This window comes from Anser cygnoides, chromosome 1, assembly GCF_040182565.1.
Source record: "Anser cygnoides isolate HZ-2024a breed goose chromosome 1, Taihu_goose_T2T_genome, whole genome shotgun sequence".
Taxonomy (NCBI): domain Eukaryota; kingdom Metazoa; phylum Chordata; class Aves; order Anseriformes; family Anatidae; genus Anser; species Anser cygnoides.
In genome coordinates this window covers 182,776,594-182,797,580 of record NC_089873.1, presented here as the reverse complement: position 1 = coordinate 182,797,580, position 20,987 = coordinate 182,776,594, and the positions used below count along the sequence as shown (strand labels likewise).

Here is a 20,987-nt window from a genome sequence, read left to right as displayed (position 1 = left end):
TTTTCCTTCGTCTTCTCAAGTACCTCATCTCCAGAGCTTAATGCAGCAACTCACCTCACTGTGCAGCACCACCGAAGGCATGCAGAGACTTGGAGCTCCTCGTGGCTCTGTTTGAGGGAGCAGAGTGCGTGCTGCAGCCTGGTGCTCTGCTGCAACAGCGGCTCCTTACACACACAAGGCTTTTCCACCAAGAAACTTTCTGAGCGCACACTATTTGAAGAAACATTGAGAGCTGTTTTAATTTTGCCACGTCTGATAGGAAACGTTCTTGCAATCTGAAGCGCATGTGTGCTTGCAGAGAGGGTTTGCACCAGGGAAATGCAGGAGGTAGTGAGCTTTTTCACTGCGTTTTGTTCTTGTGACAGTGACTTGCTTTTGTTCTTTTTCTGCCTGTGAATTCAGAGTTATAGAGATCGCAGCCTGCCACTCTGCTCACACTTCGGCTGCCAAGACCCAGAGTGGCCAGGTGTACATGTGGGGCCAGTGCCGCGGCCAGTCTGTGGTCCTTCCCCACCTCACTCACTTTGCCTGCACTGACGATGTGTTTGCTTGCTTTGCTACCCCTGCCGTTATGTGGCGTCTTCTGTCAGTAGGTGAGCTTAAACATTTTTGTTTCGACATTTTCTAAATAAAATCTTTACTCCATAAAACAGGTGTGCATGTATTTGAAGCTTAAGCTTAGTTTATTGCAAAAAAATATACTGGGAATTACAGATGTATAGAATGATAAAAATTGGTAAAGCTTGATGGCAGTGCTAAATGATTGTCTATTTTATTGATGTGATCTATTTCTATGGGAAATGCTCTTTTTTTGTGTGTGTATTTTGTGTGCATTTGTTGTTGGAATGGTGTTCTGAATAGCTGGTACATACTGTATTTCTTGTGCAATTATTGAATGTTACTGTACAATGGCCATGGATGGAGAAGCTGAGTTTGAATTTGGAGAAACGAGGGAGCCGTGCAGAGTCATTACGAGCCATGAAACTTTCTTTGGTGCCTTTTAAGTAGACTACTAAGAAGGAGGGATTCAAATTCCCACGTTCAGAATTGGTCCCAGGCACTTAGAATCCCAGGCACGTCACAAGTGATCATTACCTGAGCTTTTGAAGAGGCAAGTTACTGGATCTCAGATATTTGATTTACATGAAGATCACAGAATCACAGAATGGCTTGGGTTGGAAGGGACCTTAAAGATCACACACTCCCAACCCCCTGCCATGGGCAGGGACACCTCCCACCAGACCAGGTTGCCCAAAGCCCCATCCAGCCTGGCCTTGAACACCTCCAGGGATGGGGCATCCACAGATTCTCTGGGCAACCTGTGCCAGTGCCTCACCACCCGCTGAGTGAAGGATTTCTTCTTGAAAATTCTTCAAGTTCATTCTTCAGCTACAAATTCAATTCCATATTAGTTGCTAATCACTGACCTAATCGAAGGTGAGACTCTTGGGGTTGTCTGTAGATGTCATATGGGAGCTTGAGCAAAAAACTAGAGTACAGCAATTTGTTCATTTGTAATTTGAACTGTGTGGCGTGCATCATGCATCTGTTCCACTTCTGGACTGTTTTTGCTATTGCTTTTATGTTGCCGTGTGCTTTTGTCTGAAAATTGCTGAACACACTCTGCTCCCGTGATCCATTCTGAATGCTGGGCTAAGGAAACTTTGATACTAGTAGTCGTATTTCATCTTTGGGAGAGTAGGGGATTCAGTGGAGAATCCTGCCCTGAGGAAATGTCTTCCCCGAAATTCGTGTTTTGGGGCATAGTCCAAAGACCTCTGTTCGCTCTAAGGTTGAAGCAGTTGGATTTTCTTGGGTGGCTTGATCAGAACTGTAATAAATATGCTCGATTCCTGTGGATATTATAAATATTCTTAATATTGGTCTAATACTAATTAGATGTAAATTGTGTTACTGCACTAAAATCCCAGGTAACGAGGTGGCTGATTCATGTAAACATGTTTGTCAGTTTTAAGTTCTAAATAAAAGGATCTCTGGTGCATTTGGATTTGAAAATTGGCTTCACCTCTGAATACTGCAGAATCCTTCGAACTGTTACAGTAGAGCTTCAGCTTTACATTGGTTGTTAAAATCCCTATACTTGGTAGCAGATGTCTGAAACCATATCATACAAAAGAAGAAGTAACAGTAGTTTTGCAGTATCATAATTTCGGAAGGATTTTTATTGCAATTTCCTTGCTTTTTTTCCTCATCCTTTCATCTGTAATCCAAAGCACTTTTGCTTTTATTGTCCTAATTGGGTATACATACGTATTCCTGAGCATTTTCCTGAGCAATTTCAAGTGCAACAGTATCCAAGTGTGTGTATATTGTGTAGGTTTTTTTTTCAACTGCTTGTGGTGGAGGTGCTTCCATTCACAGCAGACTACTATTGTTCTTTATAACTTGGTAGGCTACAGGACCTAGGATTTATGTAATTTTCTGGAGAGGACAGCTTATTACTGCTCCACAAAATTTGTATAAACCAGTAATTTGTATTCTTCTAGTAAGGAGAAAAAATGTTTTCTGGATTAAGAATGGTGTTTGAGGTTTTTATTTTGTTAATAGTAGTAAAAAAGATAGTTCTCTAAGACCACCTAATATGCTGGAGAATCAGTTCAGAATCAGACCTGGAAACAGTTCAGGAGATCAAAATTTCTGTGGAGACAGTTTTCAAGGCTGCCTGTTAACTTTATAACGCAAGTGTCATATGCACAGTGGGATGTACGTACATATGAGGCACACAGGAATATAGAGACAGACACAAAGAATGTTTCCTAATACTATAACTCAAGGAAGAACACTCTGAGTAGACCGGTAACTGCTGGTATTTACCTTTAGGGGTATTGTACTGGACAGTTTCGTATATAATGGTTCTCTTCTGCTTTAAGATAATGTCTCCTCATGTGAATATTTCAGATACTCTTACTCTGAGTTTTAGTGACTTTGTGGGCATCTTATTGTAAGCAGCACCTTTTATTTGGAATAATTTAGCCAGTAACAACTGATAACATTTGCTCTCAGACACGTTATTAAACTTGTGAGACTATTATATTTTTTTTCTGGCCTTGTACAGATGAGGTTGAGGAGTGGGACATGCTTTTTGTTTCTGAGGCATATTTGTTTGGAGCAGGAAACCAGTAAGGACTGAAAGATGCCCCTTATTTGCTTTCCTGGATGTTTATACTGAGCATGTTTTTTTGTTTGGTTAGTTTTTACTAGCCTTACAGAAAAGTTCTATTAAGAATGTTAAATGCTGACAGACCCACAGGATGTTACCATGAGCGATATCAGTATTACCAGTCACTATCAATTACCCTTTTTATCCTAGAGCCTGACGACCATCTAACAGTAGCCCAGTCACTGAAGAAGGAATTTGACAACCCTGAAACTGCAGACCTAAAGTTTCTAGTGGATGGAAAGTACATCCACGTCCATAAAGTTCTTCTCAAAATTAGGTAAGGAACAAACTGTATAGTTTACTATAAACTAAACTGTATAGTTACGTCCACTATGCTGAGTAATTACTGCTTGAAAATATTGACTTTGTACGAACTCCCTTTTACTTCAGGCGTGAGACTCACCTGCTGTTCTTCACTGTTACCTTATTTTCCTTACTTCGTTGCTGCTTGGAAATTTCAGACATGCTGCTTACTAGCAGCCTTTTCATCACTTTTCTCCATCAGACATCTATCCTCGTTTGTACTACCTAAACAGAATATAGTACAAGAATGTGGCAGAAGCTAGATAATAATTAAGTCTATGAATTTGACTTGATGCTTTTGTATTTTATTTTAAAAAAAGAAAAAAAAAATTAACTGATAAAATCAAATGTGAAGAAGGTAAAGTAAGTGATAAATAACTATTTTTCATTTGTATATAAGTTGTGATGTCTTTACGATGTAGACTTGTCCAAGAGTCATTAAAGGAAACCAACTTACCTTGTACATTAAATTTTTTAGTAAAAGAAAAGCATATTCTGATGTGTAACATTTGGAAATAAAGTGGCAAAGAGGACGAAAGAGTCATATCTAAAGTACTAACAACGTCCTTTTCCTTCCTCACTAGATCATGTTGTAGAAAGCAGGTTGAAATGTGAGAAATGTCTAACATAATTTAAACTTTATCTGTTACAAGCCAGGTAATCGAATTAATAGTTCATATATAACTTCTTTAAGAAAAGGACCTCAGAAACACATGGACCATCCTTAAAGATATTATAAGTAGAAAGGGAGCCTGCTATAAAATAATAATAACAACAAATAAAAGAAAATTCTGAATTATGTAGGAAGCTGTAAAGAAATTAACATATTCAAACCAAGATATCATATAGCTAGAGTTTATGGTTGTGCATTTGGTCTGCTTTTTGTTTGTTTGGTTGTTTTTTTTACCAACATCTTACTGCAGTTCATCTTTCATGCTTAACTCTTTACAGTAACAATTGTTGTTCTTGTTTTGTAGGTGTGAACATTTTCGTTCCATACTGAACAATGATGATGAAATTATAGAAATGAGTGAATTTTCTTATCCTGTTTACCGAGCCTTCCTGGAATACCTGTATACAGACAGTATTAGGCTCCCTCCTGAAGATGCAATAGGTATTGGCCATAAATGGAACTCCAGGTTACTGGTGTAAACTCATTGCTTCTGATCTGAAAAACTGTTCCGTTCTTACAAAGGCACTAATGCCATTGTAAAACCTTACTGTTTGAGTAGCTGCAGCATTTCTATCACAAATGAAAAAGAGCTGTTCCCTGCATGAATTAAGAGTGTGTAAGTCACTAACTGATACCTCGAATGAGGTGTAATATAGTAGACAAGAAGACACAAGACTTTCAAATTAGCAAAGTGTCCCTTTTTGATACGTCATTCAAAGATCTTTAAAAAAGCACATGATCACCAGGGGGAAAAATAGAATAAGTGTGATTAATTGAGCTTAAAACTATAGAGTAATTGATTAGTTTGAATAGAAATGTGTATTTTTTTCACCAGGATAGCTAAAAATGCATGACTTTTCACAGGACTGCTAGATTTGGCAACACTCTATCGAGAAAACAGATTGAAAAAGCTTTGCCAGCAAACAATCAAACAAGGCATTTGTGAAGAGAATGCGATTGCTCTTCTTTCTGCCGCTGTCAAATATGAAGCTCAGGTAAGCAGAACTTCTCTTCAGGCAAACAGTTCCTTTCTCAGAAATGAAACTGTTTTAATATAAACCTAACTGCATTTAACGTGAGTCACAATTACTTGCAATTACCCTTTCTGACTTCCCAGACATGTTTTGCCTTATTTAACCTATAAAAACTGCAGCTACTAGCGATACCTTCCTGACCTGTTGGCTTGCACCTGTGAGTCAGGATCCTTAATCTGCTTGCTGCCTGCTCGTGTAGCACAGCATGGCGAGCACATTTTTCACTGCCATTTACTTCTCTGCCTTTGCGTTCTCCACCTGCTCGTTTTGTCTGTTTGTAGCTGGTACAGTCATTCTGGCACCACCCTGTACAAACAGTCGGAGAATTTACCTGTAAAGTCCTTCCCTGTTTATGCTTGTGCTTATATCAAAAATCCATTTTTCACCATGTTGCTTACGGTGGATTGTGCTGTCATGCAACAAATTGCCCATTGTTACTCCTCTTTCCGTATCCTGTCCTCTGGTCTGCCCTTGGCTCTGGAATGTTTCACTGGCACTCAACCTGTCATCAGCAGTACTGCGAGCACTTCATTTGTAAACAGACAAATATTTTGAAAGATGTTTTGCTTTTCTCGACTTCTTAATGCTATGCTGACTGCGGGAACGGTGATGTGGTGGGTTTTGTTAGTCAAGAAATCCATGTAAAGCCATTGTCATAACTGAGCAGTTTAGTTGGCCATGGAGAAGTCCTGATCTTTCTGTTCAAGGTTTATTTTGCTGTGTAAGAATAAAACTAAGATAGCCAAACAGAGAAATTGACCTTTTAGAAGAGCCAAAATACATAGTTGGTAATATTATTCTTTAATTAAACGTCTTCCTTTTGCTTTTACCTGGTTGTGAGATGCAGATGCTTAAAATAAGATGCATTGAGAGATGGTTCCAGGCATAGGAAGCAAGTAGAAAGAAGGGACTGAAACAAAAACTGAGTTAGGCGTGTTGCAATAACCTGTTCTGTATGGCAGCAGTATACTAATGAGATAAACTCATGTAGGACTTGCAAAGAGGAGGCTGGAAGTTTACAGTGAGTTTTGTAAACGAAGAGGGGATAACATCAGGTTAGTAGATGATGAGATTAACAGCTGCTGGTAGAGAGATGAAGTCAGACTTAACCAAGGTATCAAGACTAATGATCAGTAATGGAAGGCATGGACAACTGAGGCAAAAAGAGGAATTGTAGTTTCAGTGTGTTGTGGAGGTAGAAGCCCCGAGTAACGGGAGAAGCTGGACAGGAGAGGAAGACGGAATGATTTGATTCTCCTAAGAGCAGAAATTTTCATTACAAGTTTATTCTGGAATTTCTCTTCCTAGAAACTTTTCACCAGTTTTGAACATCTCAAAAATAGAAGTAGCTTTAGTTGACCTGTGTCAGGTGGAGTAATTAGAAATATGTTTAGGTGTATTGGGGAGTAGTGAAACTAGCCTGGACAAAGTACTAGAGATTATGTCAGAAAAACAATAAAAGAGATTGGGTAGATAACTATGTATATGCTATCCTCCTCTTCCTCCTATGATTCAGTGTTTTATTCTGCATACACCGTATTGTTTTAAAACACATGTGATATTTTAACACAGTCATCAGACAATGGATTGGTTTACCTGCCCCTCACGCAGCATGTACAGGAGTAGGTTGTTGTCCTCCTCCCTACATCCACATCTCAGAAAGGGATATAGGAGAACTGCTTCAGGGAAGTGCTGTAAAGACTTCTTTATATGGGGTAGCCTCTGTCTAGGGCACTGTGAAGTAAATCAGGAGACTTAACACTGATACGGTAAACATGGGTTTGAGAACTGTCTGCAGTGTATTGGCACTTCGGTAACAAGCCGTCCAAAGAAGGATTATGAAAAAGGGCCTGGTAGCTTGGAAGTTTGGAAAGGGAGAATTAGTTCTTTTTGTGGGTTTGGGGTTTTTGATTTTGGGTGTGGTTTTCTTTTTTGGTCATCAATGTGAATGCTGCAAGTGGAAGATTATAGTGCTGTGCTTATCTGCCATCAGCAAGAACATTAACTGAAGACTTGCTTGGCTATTGCACGCATCTGGTAGGATTAAAAATTCTGATAATATTTTTTTCTATCCTCAGGAAGTACAAAGATCGTCTGCTAAAAATTATTTTTAGGTTTATTTCTAACGCACAATGTGGAAAATTTTAGGTTGATCATCTTTGATATAACAGAATTAGTTAGAAAGATAGCGTTTCTTGAAATTGCAAAATTAGTCACTAGAATTCTCCGATACCTTGGTCATCTTTTCAGTCAGTACCAGAAAAGGCAGCTGCCGTTCAGTTTATTTAATGTGGAAGTTTGCACACTGACTGTAGAGCAACATCTGATTACCCAGGTAATGGCAGCAGCACTCCAGAAGTGTACTGAAATCTGAGCTGCCAGTGACTTTGGTCTTCTATATTCTACATTTTTTCTTTTTCCTTTCTCACCCCTTTTCTTGCTGTGTCCTCTGTCAAAGCTTCAGTTGTATCTTAGCAAAGGCAACAGACCTGAAGTTTCAGTCTAAGGAAAAGGTTTCCAAAGGAAATGCGCAAGTGTTCTGCTAAATTTCTTTGTACAGGCTGCAAAGTTTGTGTAGATTACATAGAATAAAATTGGCGTGGATTAAGAGCGCTCTTTTTGCTTTAACTTCCAAGAGTTTATAGATCATGGATTATACTACCAATTTAGGTTTGCCTCGCAGCTGGCCCCAGCTGTGCTTGCTGCAGAAGGCAATTCATTTTCCTTCAGCAGCAAGTTGTTACGTAGGAACCAGCTAAGTTCTCCTAAGGTAACCCACTGACCCAGTAGGTGGAGAGGAGGATTGCCACTGTTGTGAGCAGTTCGAGTGGGCAAAATTTGCTGAGTGAAATCACAGTTGTATGGCTTAATGGCTTGTACCCCATCTTGCCCTGAATATCTGAACGTCTTTTTACAGCAGGACCATGGTAAGACAGAACATTTCAGCAATCTAGGTATCCCAGTACCAGGAGAGGGACATAAAATTCCTAGGCCGACCACAAAAGACACTCATATCCTAACATACAGTTTGTGTTCAGTGAGCAACAGCTATTTAGGAATCTCAATTTCTATATGCTTTCTCCGTGTTATATCATTTTTTTGCTTTTATTTGCAGAAAGACTAGGATATCTGTTGGTTTTCACAGGACCACCAGTGAATTCAGTGCAGGGAGGAAAAGGAAAGAGTCACTGATACTCTAGTAGGCGTATGCGGGGAAGGCTGATGGTGTCAGTTACTAATAACCTTTTCTAATGAACTCAGTAAATATGACGGAGTCCTAGAGTCAATTTAGGTGGGTGCTCTTGGTTTTTGTGTTTATTCTTTCAGAGGGGGCTTATTGAATAGTTTATATTGACAAATTTCATCCTATCGTTTGTGATCTAATGAAGCTGATCAGAAAAAGGGATTGGTAATGTGAGAAAGCTGCTATATTGTCTGCTAATTACATGATGGATTTGAAACAGGAAAATAATGATAATAATGTTGCTGTCGGTCGTTCAAATTACAAATGAACTCAATCTGTTCCTAGGACTTGGAAGAATTTTGCTTCAGATTTTGTATAAATCATTTAACTGTTGTTACACAAACGCAAGGCTTTGCAGAAATGGACCACGATCTCCTGAAAAACTTCATTAGCAAAGCAAGCAGAGTGGGAGCATTCCGAAACTGAGACCCGAGTACCACCAAGCTGAAGAGCACATCCTCTTCCCTCCTGGAAATACTTCTCCCTTGGAGAACTTACCCATGGTCAGAACGTGCAGAGGTGTGGAAAGAAGGACTTGGTGTCCACCAGCTTAGGAAGTGTCTCGAAGTCTGCTCACGTACAGCTTTTGGAAAGATGACTTCCAGCGTAGATGTATGGTGAGAGTTCGTTGCCAGCAGTCAGAATTTGACAGCAGAATCTAATACAGTAACTTCCCTTTCCCACTTAAGCAAACTAAGCTGTCATTATCTCGCCTATTTTGAGTATTTGCTTTTTGGTTTTTTAAACAACCTGTATCTGGATTTTATGAGGCAGTGACATGTTTGCTGCTAAAACTTCTATAGTGTACTTTTATCACCAAACTAAGTTGATATGCCATAGTGGGCTTCTTTGTGCCTGGTTTATCATCCAGTGAAGATACAGACTTGTTTTTCTGAATACGTGCTATCAATTTTGTTGCGAGGAGAGGCTTTCTGATTGGTAGGAGGTTTTGTCTCCCTACATGTTCATTTGGAGTGTAAATACTTAAACCATGAAGAGCTTCAGCTAGATATCACAGGATATAGTTCCTGCCAGTTATGCCCGTTGTTCTAGACAATGACAAAACTCTTCCTCTCCATTGCAGCAAGCATGTTCCCTGGCACCCCAGTGGGGCAGTAAACATTCAATAGTATCGGTCTGGACATGAATTACTGTTTTCTGAGTGTTTCTGAGCACTCTGAAAAACATCTGGTTGCTCGTTTCTAAGAAAAAGAAACCCGAATGAAATCTCCAGGAAAGGGAAGTTCCACTTGAGGTTTGTTTGTTTATTCTTGTCTTACTGCCTGTCCCCAGATAGATGATTTTACGAAAAGTGGAGAAAGAAGATAATTTTAAAGGGAAAAAAATCAGTCTTACAATTAAATCATGGAAGTGAGACTCAGGCTGTTTTCCTTCTGGCAATAGGGCACCTGGTCCAAATACGTTGTTGTAGGTTCTCTGTTGGTCCCTAAGGGGACCACACCACGTGCATTACATGGCTATTTTAGGTGAGAGGAGTTGCCCTCTGGACGTGCCTCTCATATCACTGACCATCAAGGGCGACGGGATGGCTCACGTAGAGTAGGTACTTGATTTCTCACCGACTACAGTGAGCGAAGATGAAATCCCGCTTCGTGTTACGCAGACGGGGGTTGCCCCTTTACGGAAGATGCTGAGCTCATGAAGCAGTTACTTCAATATTTTTTTTAACAGGCAGCTGTAAATTAACTCTGAGAAATTATTTATCTTGAAAGACTGCGTGAAGTGGCTTTAAGGGCCTTTTGCGGGATTTTACAGGTGCAGAAGGCAAGAAGCTGACTGTCTCGGCTCTGTGCACGGATACATGTCGTGCAGCCTTCACTCAGACCCTTACTCTCACACAGAATCCTTTGGTGACTTATCCTCATCCTCACGTGTGGTTTCCAAGAACCACATTTAATTCCCTTAACTGATCTCAACTTCATTTCATCATTTCTGAAGTGGAAATAGCTGTCCTTCATTATGTCAGATTATTATTTCTCAAGCAATCAATCATATTCCTTGAGGAGAAGGAAGAGGAGAAGCAAGTCTGAAGAGAAGATGAGGAGAAGGAGCGAGTAGTTCCTCTTTTCACAGCAGGCTCTGCGGATGTGATTGGCTGGGTGAGGCGTGCAGTCAGCAAAATTTACATAGGAAGAGGGCTGGAAGCAAATTAATTTGGAAAAATGCTCTGGTTTAAAAAAAAAAAAAATCACTTCTGTTTTCAAACCATCACTAGAAAGATACTGAATTATCTACTGCTGCCACGCTTTTTTTTTCTGTCTCCTGATCATACAGCTTTGTCCAGCAGCATAACTCCATCCTGCAGCAGCTGTGTCACTAGTCTATATTCAAACAGAACTGGTCAAAACTTTTCAGTACATAATGCAGTTTCAGCAAAACCACAACTTCCCTCGGGGGGGGGAAATCCGTTTTGATAATTCTGCGTTGAAAGGCACTTGATGCAGGCACGCAGATAAAACAGTATTCAGAATGGGGGCACAAGTTTACTGCAAACCTCGCGGGTTTTGGTTAAAACATCTTTGCCCAGCGTTAATGATATCAAGAACACAGATATAAAGCAGTGCTACGTGAGCCGAGGCCGGGGAATTCCAAACCTTTTGGGTGAGCCAGGAATGGACGGGGTGAAGCCTTTGTCCCCTTCACCCCGGGGCCCGAGACCCGCCTGGGTAGTTATGAAATGGTAAGTTCAAAAAAAAAAAAGGTATGATAAAAGTCTCTCCAAATACTCCTGTTGTTTTACTTAATGAACCCAAACTGGCAAAACGAAATGTCCACTTTATTTATTTATTATTCAGTGTCTGATCAAAACCTTTCTCTGCTCAGTGAAGAGCCTGGCTCCCCGGGGATCCCGCTCCCTGGACTTAATGACACCACTCTCCTCTGCAGGCTCAGGGTCACAACACAGTGGTTCGACATTCCGAGAGCCCCAGATAGAAACTCCTGCAGTCAAAATGTTTTCTTAGCGAGGCATTTTTTGGCTTAATAGGACCAATAGTGCCTTTGGTTGTTTTTCTGTGTTGTTTTTCTGTGTTTTTTTTTCCCGATTCATTTTTCTCCTGCTCATTTCCCACCTCCCGTACACATTAAAGCTTAGCTGTAATTTCAGAATAGCTGACAAAGCCTGTAATTTTGAGAGAAAGCATCTCCGGACTGAAAGAAGGTGACTCTAAAGATCTCGTATGTCTGTGTTGGCTTTTATTCATGCAACGTGTATCATTTGACCTGGATGTGACAGTATTTTATTCCTAGAGACGTTTATTTATTTCTTTGTTAACCGTCATTTGCATGCACTTTCCTTGGCACTTAAAGGTCAATGTTTAAAGAAACATACTGGCTTAAGTGGTTAAATTTGGATGCTTGTGCATAAATGTGCTTGAAACCCAATCATGGGACGCTTTAGAAGAAATTAAGGATGCATTTTACCATTGTACGATTGTCTGCAAAAAAACTTACATTGTGGTTCTTGCAGGTTAAGTGCTTAATAAAGGGGTGGGTCTCGTTCTTTTTTGGGGGACACCACAAACAAAAAATGTATTTGTTATGTGAAAACGTGGTCCAGCATAAAACGTGCCTGGGGTTGAAATAAAGAGAGATCTTCAACTTCTCAGAAAGGGAAACGCAGGTGGATCGAATTTCTGAATCAAGTGGAATTTGGAAGAAAAGATAGGACAGGAATAGGATCACTTCAAAGTTACGTTACTGAAATAAGAGTTAGAATTGCGATGCCATTTAGTAGTTTTGTTATAATACCTGGTAACTCTGTAAAGTGCTGTTTTTATGTTGTCTGAGTAATTTCCATGCGCTTTCCTTGTAAAACAAAGCATTTAATTACTCCATAGAGACAGGACTCGCTGGGTACCACCTAATGATGTAGAAAGTTTACAGCCTGAACATAAAAAATATGTTTTGATTACTTGTTTCTTAATAAACTTGCCTGGTTTTAACAGACCATTAATAAAAACGCCATAGTATTTAAAGAGTGTGAGTGGGATTTTTTTCTTTCTTTTCATCAAAGGGGAAGAAAGTCTGACGAATGTTTGCTCAGATTTATAAGCTGAGGTGGCTACGTAGTTAGTAACGTGGGAAGAGAAGAAATAAAGATACTGTTTCAGAGAGAGATTTAATTAAAAGACCATTAGTGTTTTTAAGGAAAATAACTGCCACCAGATAAAGTGTACGTAAGCAGAATGAAAACTGAGGCTGCAAAGCAAGAGGGCTGGAGAATTTGCAGCAGTGTGTTTCCACCTTTCACATTAATGCCCTAGTGATTAAATCATTAAAAAAAATGCTTCAGACCACCAAGAATTGCTTCTGAAGCTGATGTTAGTTCCAGCTTTTACGACCAGCTTATTTATTACCTTTTAAAATATCTCAACTTGCACTTTGCACCAGTATCACTCAGCCCTCGTCTGAGCACTATTCAACACCTCCCAGTCAAAGGCAGAGAGGAGAGAATAAGTTCCAGTGAGAACATAAGAACAAACTGTTTGGAAAGAGGACAGCAGCAAGAAATTAAGGCTTAAGGTATAAAACTACAAAAGTCTGGGAGTCAGCACCTCCATCTCGAGACGTCTGCATGGCCGAGGCAAGCCACTGAATTCCCTCAGCATCAGGGGAGAGAAGTGGGCCTTTCTGAGATGTGGAGGCAAATTGTTCTCCGCTGGCATGTTCCTCCACGCTCATTAGGGGAGTTTGATCAGGGGTACGATCCCCAGCAGTAAGGCACACAAAATGCCTGTCTCGTTTTCCATCCAACTCTTCTGCTCTGGAGTCTAATCTTTTTCGCTGAACACAGGTTCAATAGCACAGGGCATTTTGAGTAGACCCAGGCCTTGCTGTAAGCTGTACTCTCAAACACAGTGAGATTTCAAAATCTGGTAAGAAGCTGATAGCTGCAATATGCCTTTCTCTGCACAAGAAGATGTTTTTAGAGGGGGCAGGGACCGGCCAGTTTGCAAGTGCACTTGTGTGCTCTCGGCATTATGTCCTGCGTGTCAGTTCTGTGAATAACCCCCCAAGCTCAGCAGAGCTCTGACTCACCGGCACCTATAGACTCTCGTAAGGCAAAGACAGGAAGCGTGCACGGCCGAAGTGCCTGCAGCTGGACACCTGGCTGAGGCAGCGATGACAGCTCACACTCCCGTTTTGACATCCTGGGCTATTTTCAGCAGTTCCAAGAAGACGAGAATCGGTGGTGAAAAGCAGGGTGGTGCAGCGACGCGAACGCTTCTCAGTGCAGACACGAACTTCTCCAAGGACTGTCTCAGGCACCCCTGCAAGGGCTGTGCCATACAAAGCCTTCTGCTCATCTAATAAAATCACCAACTGTACATCTTTGAAAAGCTATTTTATTTGTCTTGAAAGGAGAGAAACTGATTAGTTGTATAAAATATTATCATACATTTGATGTAAAGCCTTCAGTCTGTTTGAGCAAAAAATACATTGTCACAGTAAAGAAATAACAGATCTGTTTGGTACTGGGCTCTGTAACGTTACCCCTGGAGACTCTCACCAAAGGAGCACTGAGGAACTTCAAACGCTGTAACAGAGCTTGGGGATAGCGACCCCAACACAACACACGTTCTGTTTGCAAAACTGCAAGAAGTGAAAAAATAAACATAGGGTACTCGTAACGCTTCTGTACATCTTTCAGGAAGAAAGCTGAAGCCATATTGAGACTAAAAAAATAGCTCAATTTTATTTTAAAATTCAGTGACAAATCCGGGTGCTGTTTGCAGCATTTTTAGTAGCTCTAGGGTTAGCTTCTGATCAACACCAGAACTGATCTTTAAAATGTACTACTGTAAGTATTCTAGGTTCAGCTATACAATTTCTAAATAAGCTACCCAGAGATGCTTTAAGTTGTTACTGTGTAAGGAACAGCAGGCTTTTCTACTACAACTGTATTAATTTAAGTAGCTGCAAAAGCTACATTTCATTAAAAAATGGGTAATTTAAAAGTGGGATCTCATTTACTTATGTAAAAGTATTATTTCTCATTTCTTCTTATTTCTACTAGGAAATAAAACAGGCTTTCCTTAACTGGCTATTTTGCAAACCCTTTATCATTGCGAGAAAAAATCCAGTATCCAAATCAGTAATTTACAAACACATTTAAAAAAAAACAACTTTTTTTTGGCTACTTGTAACTGGTCACAAGTTGCCTCTTAAATTCTACCTTTTGGGGTCATGAAATTTGGCTTTTGTGCAGATGCTGCCACCAGGCCAACGAGAGACACCCTGCACTTTTAGATAGCAGGCTATCTACTCTTACCTGGAACCCAACTTTCGACACAGCTTTCAGCTGCAGGAAATAGCTTTTGAGCCTGTTTTTCAACTTTTTGGGTTTGGCTACAGTTAGATGAAAATTTGAAATCACTCCAAGACAATTCCACGTCACTGACAGCTTACGTGTACCAGGCGCAATGTAGGTCCGTAGTGCTTTTTGTTTTAATTGAGATTTTCCAAGATATTAAGGAGCCTATCAAGTACTTTGCACATGGGAATAAGTCTTGGTTTCTGGGACTCATTTAATCTGTGAAATTCGCATTCAATAAAATTCAAACTGGACAGATGGGCAGTGCCCTCTGAAGGAGTGGAGCGAGAGCTGGGACAGGAAAAATGCAAAACATTCTGTATCTGAGGTATGGATTACTGGTTTCAGTAGTACAGCTACATAATGAGTTCACTTTGCTTTCTAGTTCTACTTCTGCAGTGAGATCCTGACCCTGCAAGACTGCTGTGCAGCTTAAGTTAATGGGAATTTGATCTAATTATATACAGAGTCAAATCCTTGCAGTGTCTGGCCCCTAATTTTCAAAATTTGCAAATAATGCTTCGAGTTCCGATATTAAAATGAAATCTAAGTAACAAAAATTAGTGCACTTCAAAACATTCTAGCTAACATTTTGCCTTTAGACAGAAAAATTCAATCCAAGGAGACTGAACTGGCTTAAATCATTAATGTCGCAATAGGAAACTAAGACATTTTCCAAGTCTGTTTTTAAAATCCTCAAAAAATATATAAATTAAATTCAGTGGCTTACATCGGATACATGCTACATCATAAGGCAAAGGTATCATGAAAAATATTTAAAAAATAAAAAAGTCCAAATGTTTTCAACTAGGAGTTTGGAATAAAAAGCGACTAAAAAAGCAACTCAATTAATGAAGGCTGTAAAACAAAAACAATCTAAGAGGGCCTGCAGCGCAGACCCTGGTCCTGAGAAGAATCTCACTTTTCTTCACTGGCTGAGGTATCATTTCCATCGTTCAGTTTCTGCTTCTGCATTCTTGTTCGAGTGGATGCTACAAAAGAAAGAATGAAATTAGCTACTTCCTTCAAAATTATTTTGGATGGGATTATTTATTGTAAAAATTGGTAATGACACAAGGAATAGAAGCACACTAGCCTAAGTAACAAAACCTGCACTTAAAAATAAATGCAAAATGTTATTTCAGCAATTCTTGCTCGATTCTCATGGCTGTTGTATCCTCACTTTTATCTGTTTTCATCCTTAAGATGAGCAAATGGACTGCTCCGTGTAGGGCTCTGCCTTGTCGCCAGACGGACCGAATGGGTTGCACAGTCCCCACATCCCAGGGCCAGCCCATGTAGCAAATTCCCTTTTCCCCCCAGTGACATACGAACACAGCTGGCCATGGAACAGAGCAGAGCACGCCATCTTAACCTCTGCCACAGGTAAACACTGAAGCATTTCCCCTACCCTAAAATAAACGAGAGGCGCCTGGTTCTGCAGTCACCCCTGTCCTGATGAGCAATAGCACCTAGGTAAGAATTTTTAACGGGCAAATCCACTCAGCTACAGAGCTCGGATTCTACCAGAGAGGTCAATGCCTGGTCAATCCAAGAACGCTCCTTTCTCAGGAGCGGAAAATACAAATTCAGAAGTGGAAATGGAGCCGCTTTGTTTTTCATGAGCTAGATTTGAATTTTCTTTGAAAAACATTTAAAAAATTGAAAGAAAGGTTGATCTGCAGTAGAAGAAAAGCAGTCTTGGGCATTCGAGTATAAAAGCAACACATAAAATTAGGTACAATTTTCCTGTGCGTATAATTTTCCTCGACTATACTGTAATGACCTAAAATGGCGTTCTGGTCAACTAATGCTGTTGCAATTACTACTGATTTCTACCTGCAAGCTCTCAGTAAAGGATCTGTCATTACAACAAATGGGAAAGCCCTGGAAAACATTTAATTCAACTTCAAAAATTCTAGTATTTAGGAAGACCAAGTCATGCTCCTTTTCCTATTCACATGCAATGGCATGATAATATTAAATAGCATAGTGCCATTGAAAAGAGCCTTCTGAGGATTTTCACTTAATCATCTCCATTTTTTAATATTAAGTGTAGCAAATATAAAAAAGCAAGCACTGAAATGCTATCAATGTTGAACAATGTTTTTATCTGAGTTGACACAAATTATTTTATGCAAGGCACTCACTGCTGACAAGTTACTGAAAAAAAAATACTCACTCATTTCTGCAAGCTTTTGTTGGAACTTGGACTCCTGGGGTAGGTGTTTACTGCAGACAGAAAGCATTTGATTAAAGAGAAGTTAAAAAAAATATATATATATATTTTAACTTTTATCCTGATAAACCTAACTATAAATCAGTATTAATTAATTTCAATGCTATTGCCTTATTTTACAAAGATAAACTATTTTTTTCCTCCAAAATAAACTCATGAGATGCTTGATTTCAACACTGTCTAAGGACAATAGCATGATTTAGATTTAGCACTCAGCAGAAACACCAGGATGCTGAATGTATAGGCACTGAATAAATCCTTGCTTTTGACATCATGACACCAAGTGTCCTATTAAGTATTATGCTTCCAGCTCTCATTTAAAATTTTTGAACTTCCGTAACTATAAATGGACATTGGGATGCATTCTGAAGGGCCTGAGAACCAAACATAGTTTGGTTCGGTTTACCTGAAGTCCAAGAGCAATCTCTTACCTCCCATCTGCTTCATCTTGCCCTTCTATATCAAAGCGCAGCCTCTTCAGTGGCTTAGGAGCATCGCTTACTTCAGCACTGCGTTTTAGCTGCCTCTCACTGTTGCACACCATCTGGTTTATTTTTTGAAACTTTTCGGAAGTCTGAAATGACACAAAAATAGCGAAAGAATTACCAGTAAATCCTGAAACTACTCAGACTTCCCAGATTATCCACTACAATACTACAAGTTCTAAAGCTGCAGCCTAAGAACTCTGCTTTTAAAATGTTTTGCATTTGATTTTAGTCGTTGTGAAAGAAGTCTGAATATTTGAAAAAAGGTTAATAGTACACCCCCTGTAATCCTTGTGCTTACAAATTCCATGAATTACTACATTAAATTAGAAACACTGGCCGGTTCTACAGCTGTCAGGAGGCTCTCTCATTCCTCCCAAAGTTACACGCATTCCAGATCAGACAAAAATTGTAAAACTCACCCCAAACGACTCTCCGATTGACACCAGAATTCTGCCAAATGAAGAAAACAAGTGTTTTAGATTAAGTAACATTCCGGAATGAGACACAAAAACATCCATTAATTTAAACAGCTTCGCATGAGACATTAACGAGCTCTCTTTCTCTTCCTCTCTGTGCCAACAGTGCAAACACAAACTGTGCTTTGCCATGTTCAGATCATTCATGTTTCCATTAGGGCCAGTGAAAACTCAACTGCCAAACCAACAGTCCCATACAGATAATTAATTAGAAACTGTGGCCTGAAAGAATCAAAGGCCCGGCAGTCCATCCCCTATCAACAGGAGGACACTTCAGTGCTGAGTACCTGATGATCATCCCTTAATTAGATAACCTTTAGATGTTTGCTAATCAAACCCATACAAGACTTCAACCTAAAACATACAATAATTGCACAGTGAATCAGTTGTACCAGTACTCACTTGATCCGACTCTGAAAAGCCCACTGGAGATATGCACGGGCTTTTAATGGTGAGATGGAAATGCTTTTTACAGACAGCATGCCTTTGATTTGCCATCATCCTTATCAGCTAAAAGCTAGTGACCAGGAGTTTGAAATGTTTAGCTAAGTCAACTAAATATTCTGAGCCATCTTGTTCCAAAAAATTATTTTCTCCTTAACCAAGTGTAAAAAATTCATTCATCTTTTATGCTCCAGAGTCAAAACCAACAACATTGAAACAACCAAGCCAAAAAACACATATTGGATGCAATTATTTGGGGAGAAAAAAAAATCTTACATACTAACTAAACTGAAACAGAAACGCGCTCAAAGATTCCAAATACAGGACACAAACTTTTAAGCAGAAAAGATAAAAAACACAGACTATTGATAAACTACACCGTGCAGTTCTCTGGAGTCCCAACAACTTCACTTCGCTCAAAGAAATGGTTCCAACCAACATACCTAGACCTCGGAGTCATCTTTGTGGGAGACTGAAACCCATCAGAGAATTTGTATGGGCTCTTCAAGGGTGAGATGTAGATGTTATTGCCAGCAGGGACACGCCGAGGAGAAGTGGAAAACTGGTAAGGGCTGCGAGGAATGTGTGGGATAGGTGACAGAGTAGGAGGCTATAAAATAAAATAATAATGTTTTATTGTCTATATATTCCCATTCTATTAAATAAGTAATACTGAACACAGCTAACACCTTACCCTGTTGGAGGCATACTGCAAAATGTTCGTTTTCAGTTTCTGCATAAACACTAAGTTGTAGAAGACTATAATGGAGTCGTACTGTTCTTCCCTGATAAGAACACGTTTGAAGGTCTGCACAGGGTGAGAAAACCATACACAACAAAAATAAAAAATGAAAAAAAAATTACATTTGACAAACTCATAACACCATTCATAAACTTTGTGGCATGTGTCAGGTACCAGCCTTTGTGACTACTATTTAGAACGTTTTTTTTCAAACGTATGAACAGCAGTAGAGGTTCCTACTTAATTAAGCAGTACATCCCTTTCTTTACTGTGAATGTAGTTAATCAGTACTATAACAATGTTTTCCAAATTTAAGCTCCATTTACTTTCACACACCCGATTGTCATTAAAAAAACAAGGCCTTGCTACTTTTGCTACTATAATCACCTTGCAAGGCTAAAAAACTCTTCATTACTCACCTGACATGGATAAAACAGTTCTTCAGGTTTGGAGACAGAGCTCAGGGGTTTAGCCAAGACACACAAATACACTGAGAAAGTCTGCTACTAAAAGGACACTTACAGTTCAAACAACTGTTTTTTCTACCGAAGCAACTTTTTATGTTAGAATCGAGCCTGTAACTTTAATAGGCCTCCCTACACTTACCTATTTGAAATATAACCACATTTCTATTGGAAATATCTATAAAAAGTAATGTCTCCCCTCAACGGTCAACTGAAGCTAGGTAAATCTAAAGCAACTTAGGTTGCTTTTGAAAAATCTTGTTAGTACTCCATTTGAATCTTTCATCTAGTCTCCAGATAGAACCATAAACTGTTATTTAGTATCTTGAATTAAAAAGGCAGAATGAAGTTTGCCTTCTGAGAACTACTAACATATTTGTGCAAGATGTGTAAAGAGACATTTAGTATTAGAGCTAGTTTTCTCATCCCCAAAATTGAGATACAATAAAGCATTTGGAGAGTTTGTACTGAACAGGAACATTTGTATGCCTGGTTTTTCATTTTAGACAGAGGAAAAACAATTTAAAAATTTGTTTATCATATTGTATATCATATTAAAGAATTTCCATACCTCTTGGTTTGTATTGGGAAGCTCCTTGTATGCTGAAACTATTATTTTAAATCTAAGATCCACATTTTTTACTTTGCATATGCCATACATGGAACACATCATGATCTATTAAAGAAACAAGAAAAAAACAACTGAAAATGCAGCAAATTAATTCGGGCTTTTCATTTTGAGTTTAGAAATCCTACTTTTTCTGTGATACTCTTCTATGCTTTCATGTTTTTAAAACAGAAAGCAATTCTGGCTTCAGCGAGAGCAAAAGAAGCTTTGCTACTGACTTTGAAACTTTCCTAGCAGCTGTTCTTGAAGTAAACAAAAGCAAAAGCTCAGTTTATAAGCCTTCTGTTAGTGACTGTGCTCTGAAAGTCACCGTGCAACTCACCTTCGTAAGAACTTTCAGAAAATGTCAACTACTGTTCCTTCCTTTTCTGTAGGACAATTAACTAATTGCAGCTGGTAATACCTTTTCAAACCCATTTCACAGACTGAAACTTTAGGGTCCAATAACAAAACAAGGATCAGTCAAATATTTTGTCTTCCCAAAGAAAATCAGTATTTTCTTACACAAATTAATAGAAAATTTGGTCTCTGTTCATTATTTTGAATATACCCATAAATGGTATTTTGAGCATTTCATGGTACTTACAAACAAACCAGAGATGATCAAAAATACACTTCACTAAGTGCTTAATTTCTGTTATGAGTGATCAATAGAGAAATAAAAGCTCAAATCATAATTTTTAGCAGTTAAAGAATGTGTAAGGAACATTTTGTGCAGGAAAGCCTTTTGAAAC

At 39.2% G+C, this 20,987-nt stretch overlaps 2 protein-coding genes across 4 annotated transcripts in view; one reads left to right on the top strand and one right to left on the bottom strand.

Moving 5' to 3' along the window:
• LOC106035040 (RCC1 and BTB domain-containing protein 2) overlaps positions 1 to 12,436 on the top strand; it is a 36,275-nt gene extending 23,839 nt beyond the window's left edge. The window contains exons 9-13 of the mRNA XM_013179559.3: positions 403 to 593; positions 3,332 to 3,458; positions 4,462 to 4,598; positions 5,022 to 5,152; positions 8,721 to 12,436. Of these exons, the coding sequence (XP_013035013.3) occupies positions 403 to 593; positions 3,332 to 3,458; positions 4,462 to 4,598; positions 5,022 to 5,152; positions 8,721 to 8,861 (727 nt within the window). The 3' untranslated portion in view covers positions 8,862 to 12,436. The remainder of the gene's footprint in view (positions 1 to 402; positions 594 to 3,331; positions 3,459 to 4,461; positions 4,599 to 5,021; positions 5,153 to 8,720) is intronic.
• A 1,348-nt stretch (positions 12,437 to 13,784) lies between these two features.
• Positions 13,785 to 20,987, bottom strand: part of RB1 (RB transcriptional corepressor 1) — an 82,049-nt gene continuing 74,846 nt past the window's right edge. For all 3 annotated transcript variants that reach the window (XM_048046559.2, XM_013179557.3, XM_066988884.1), the window contains 7 exons: positions 20,197 to 20,301; positions 19,114 to 19,227; positions 18,863 to 19,029; positions 17,919 to 17,949; positions 17,443 to 17,585; positions 16,955 to 17,004; positions 13,785 to 15,764 (listed from right to left, as the gene is read on the bottom strand). In XM_048046559.2, coding sequence (XP_047902516.2) covers positions 15,691 to 15,764; positions 16,955 to 17,004; positions 17,443 to 17,585; positions 17,919 to 17,949; positions 18,863 to 19,029; positions 19,114 to 19,227; positions 20,197 to 20,301 — 684 coding nt within the window. In that variant the 3' untranslated portion in view covers positions 13,785 to 15,690. The remainder of the gene's footprint in view (positions 15,765 to 16,954; positions 17,005 to 17,442; positions 17,586 to 17,918; positions 17,950 to 18,862; positions 19,030 to 19,113; positions 19,228 to 20,196; positions 20,302 to 20,987) is intronic.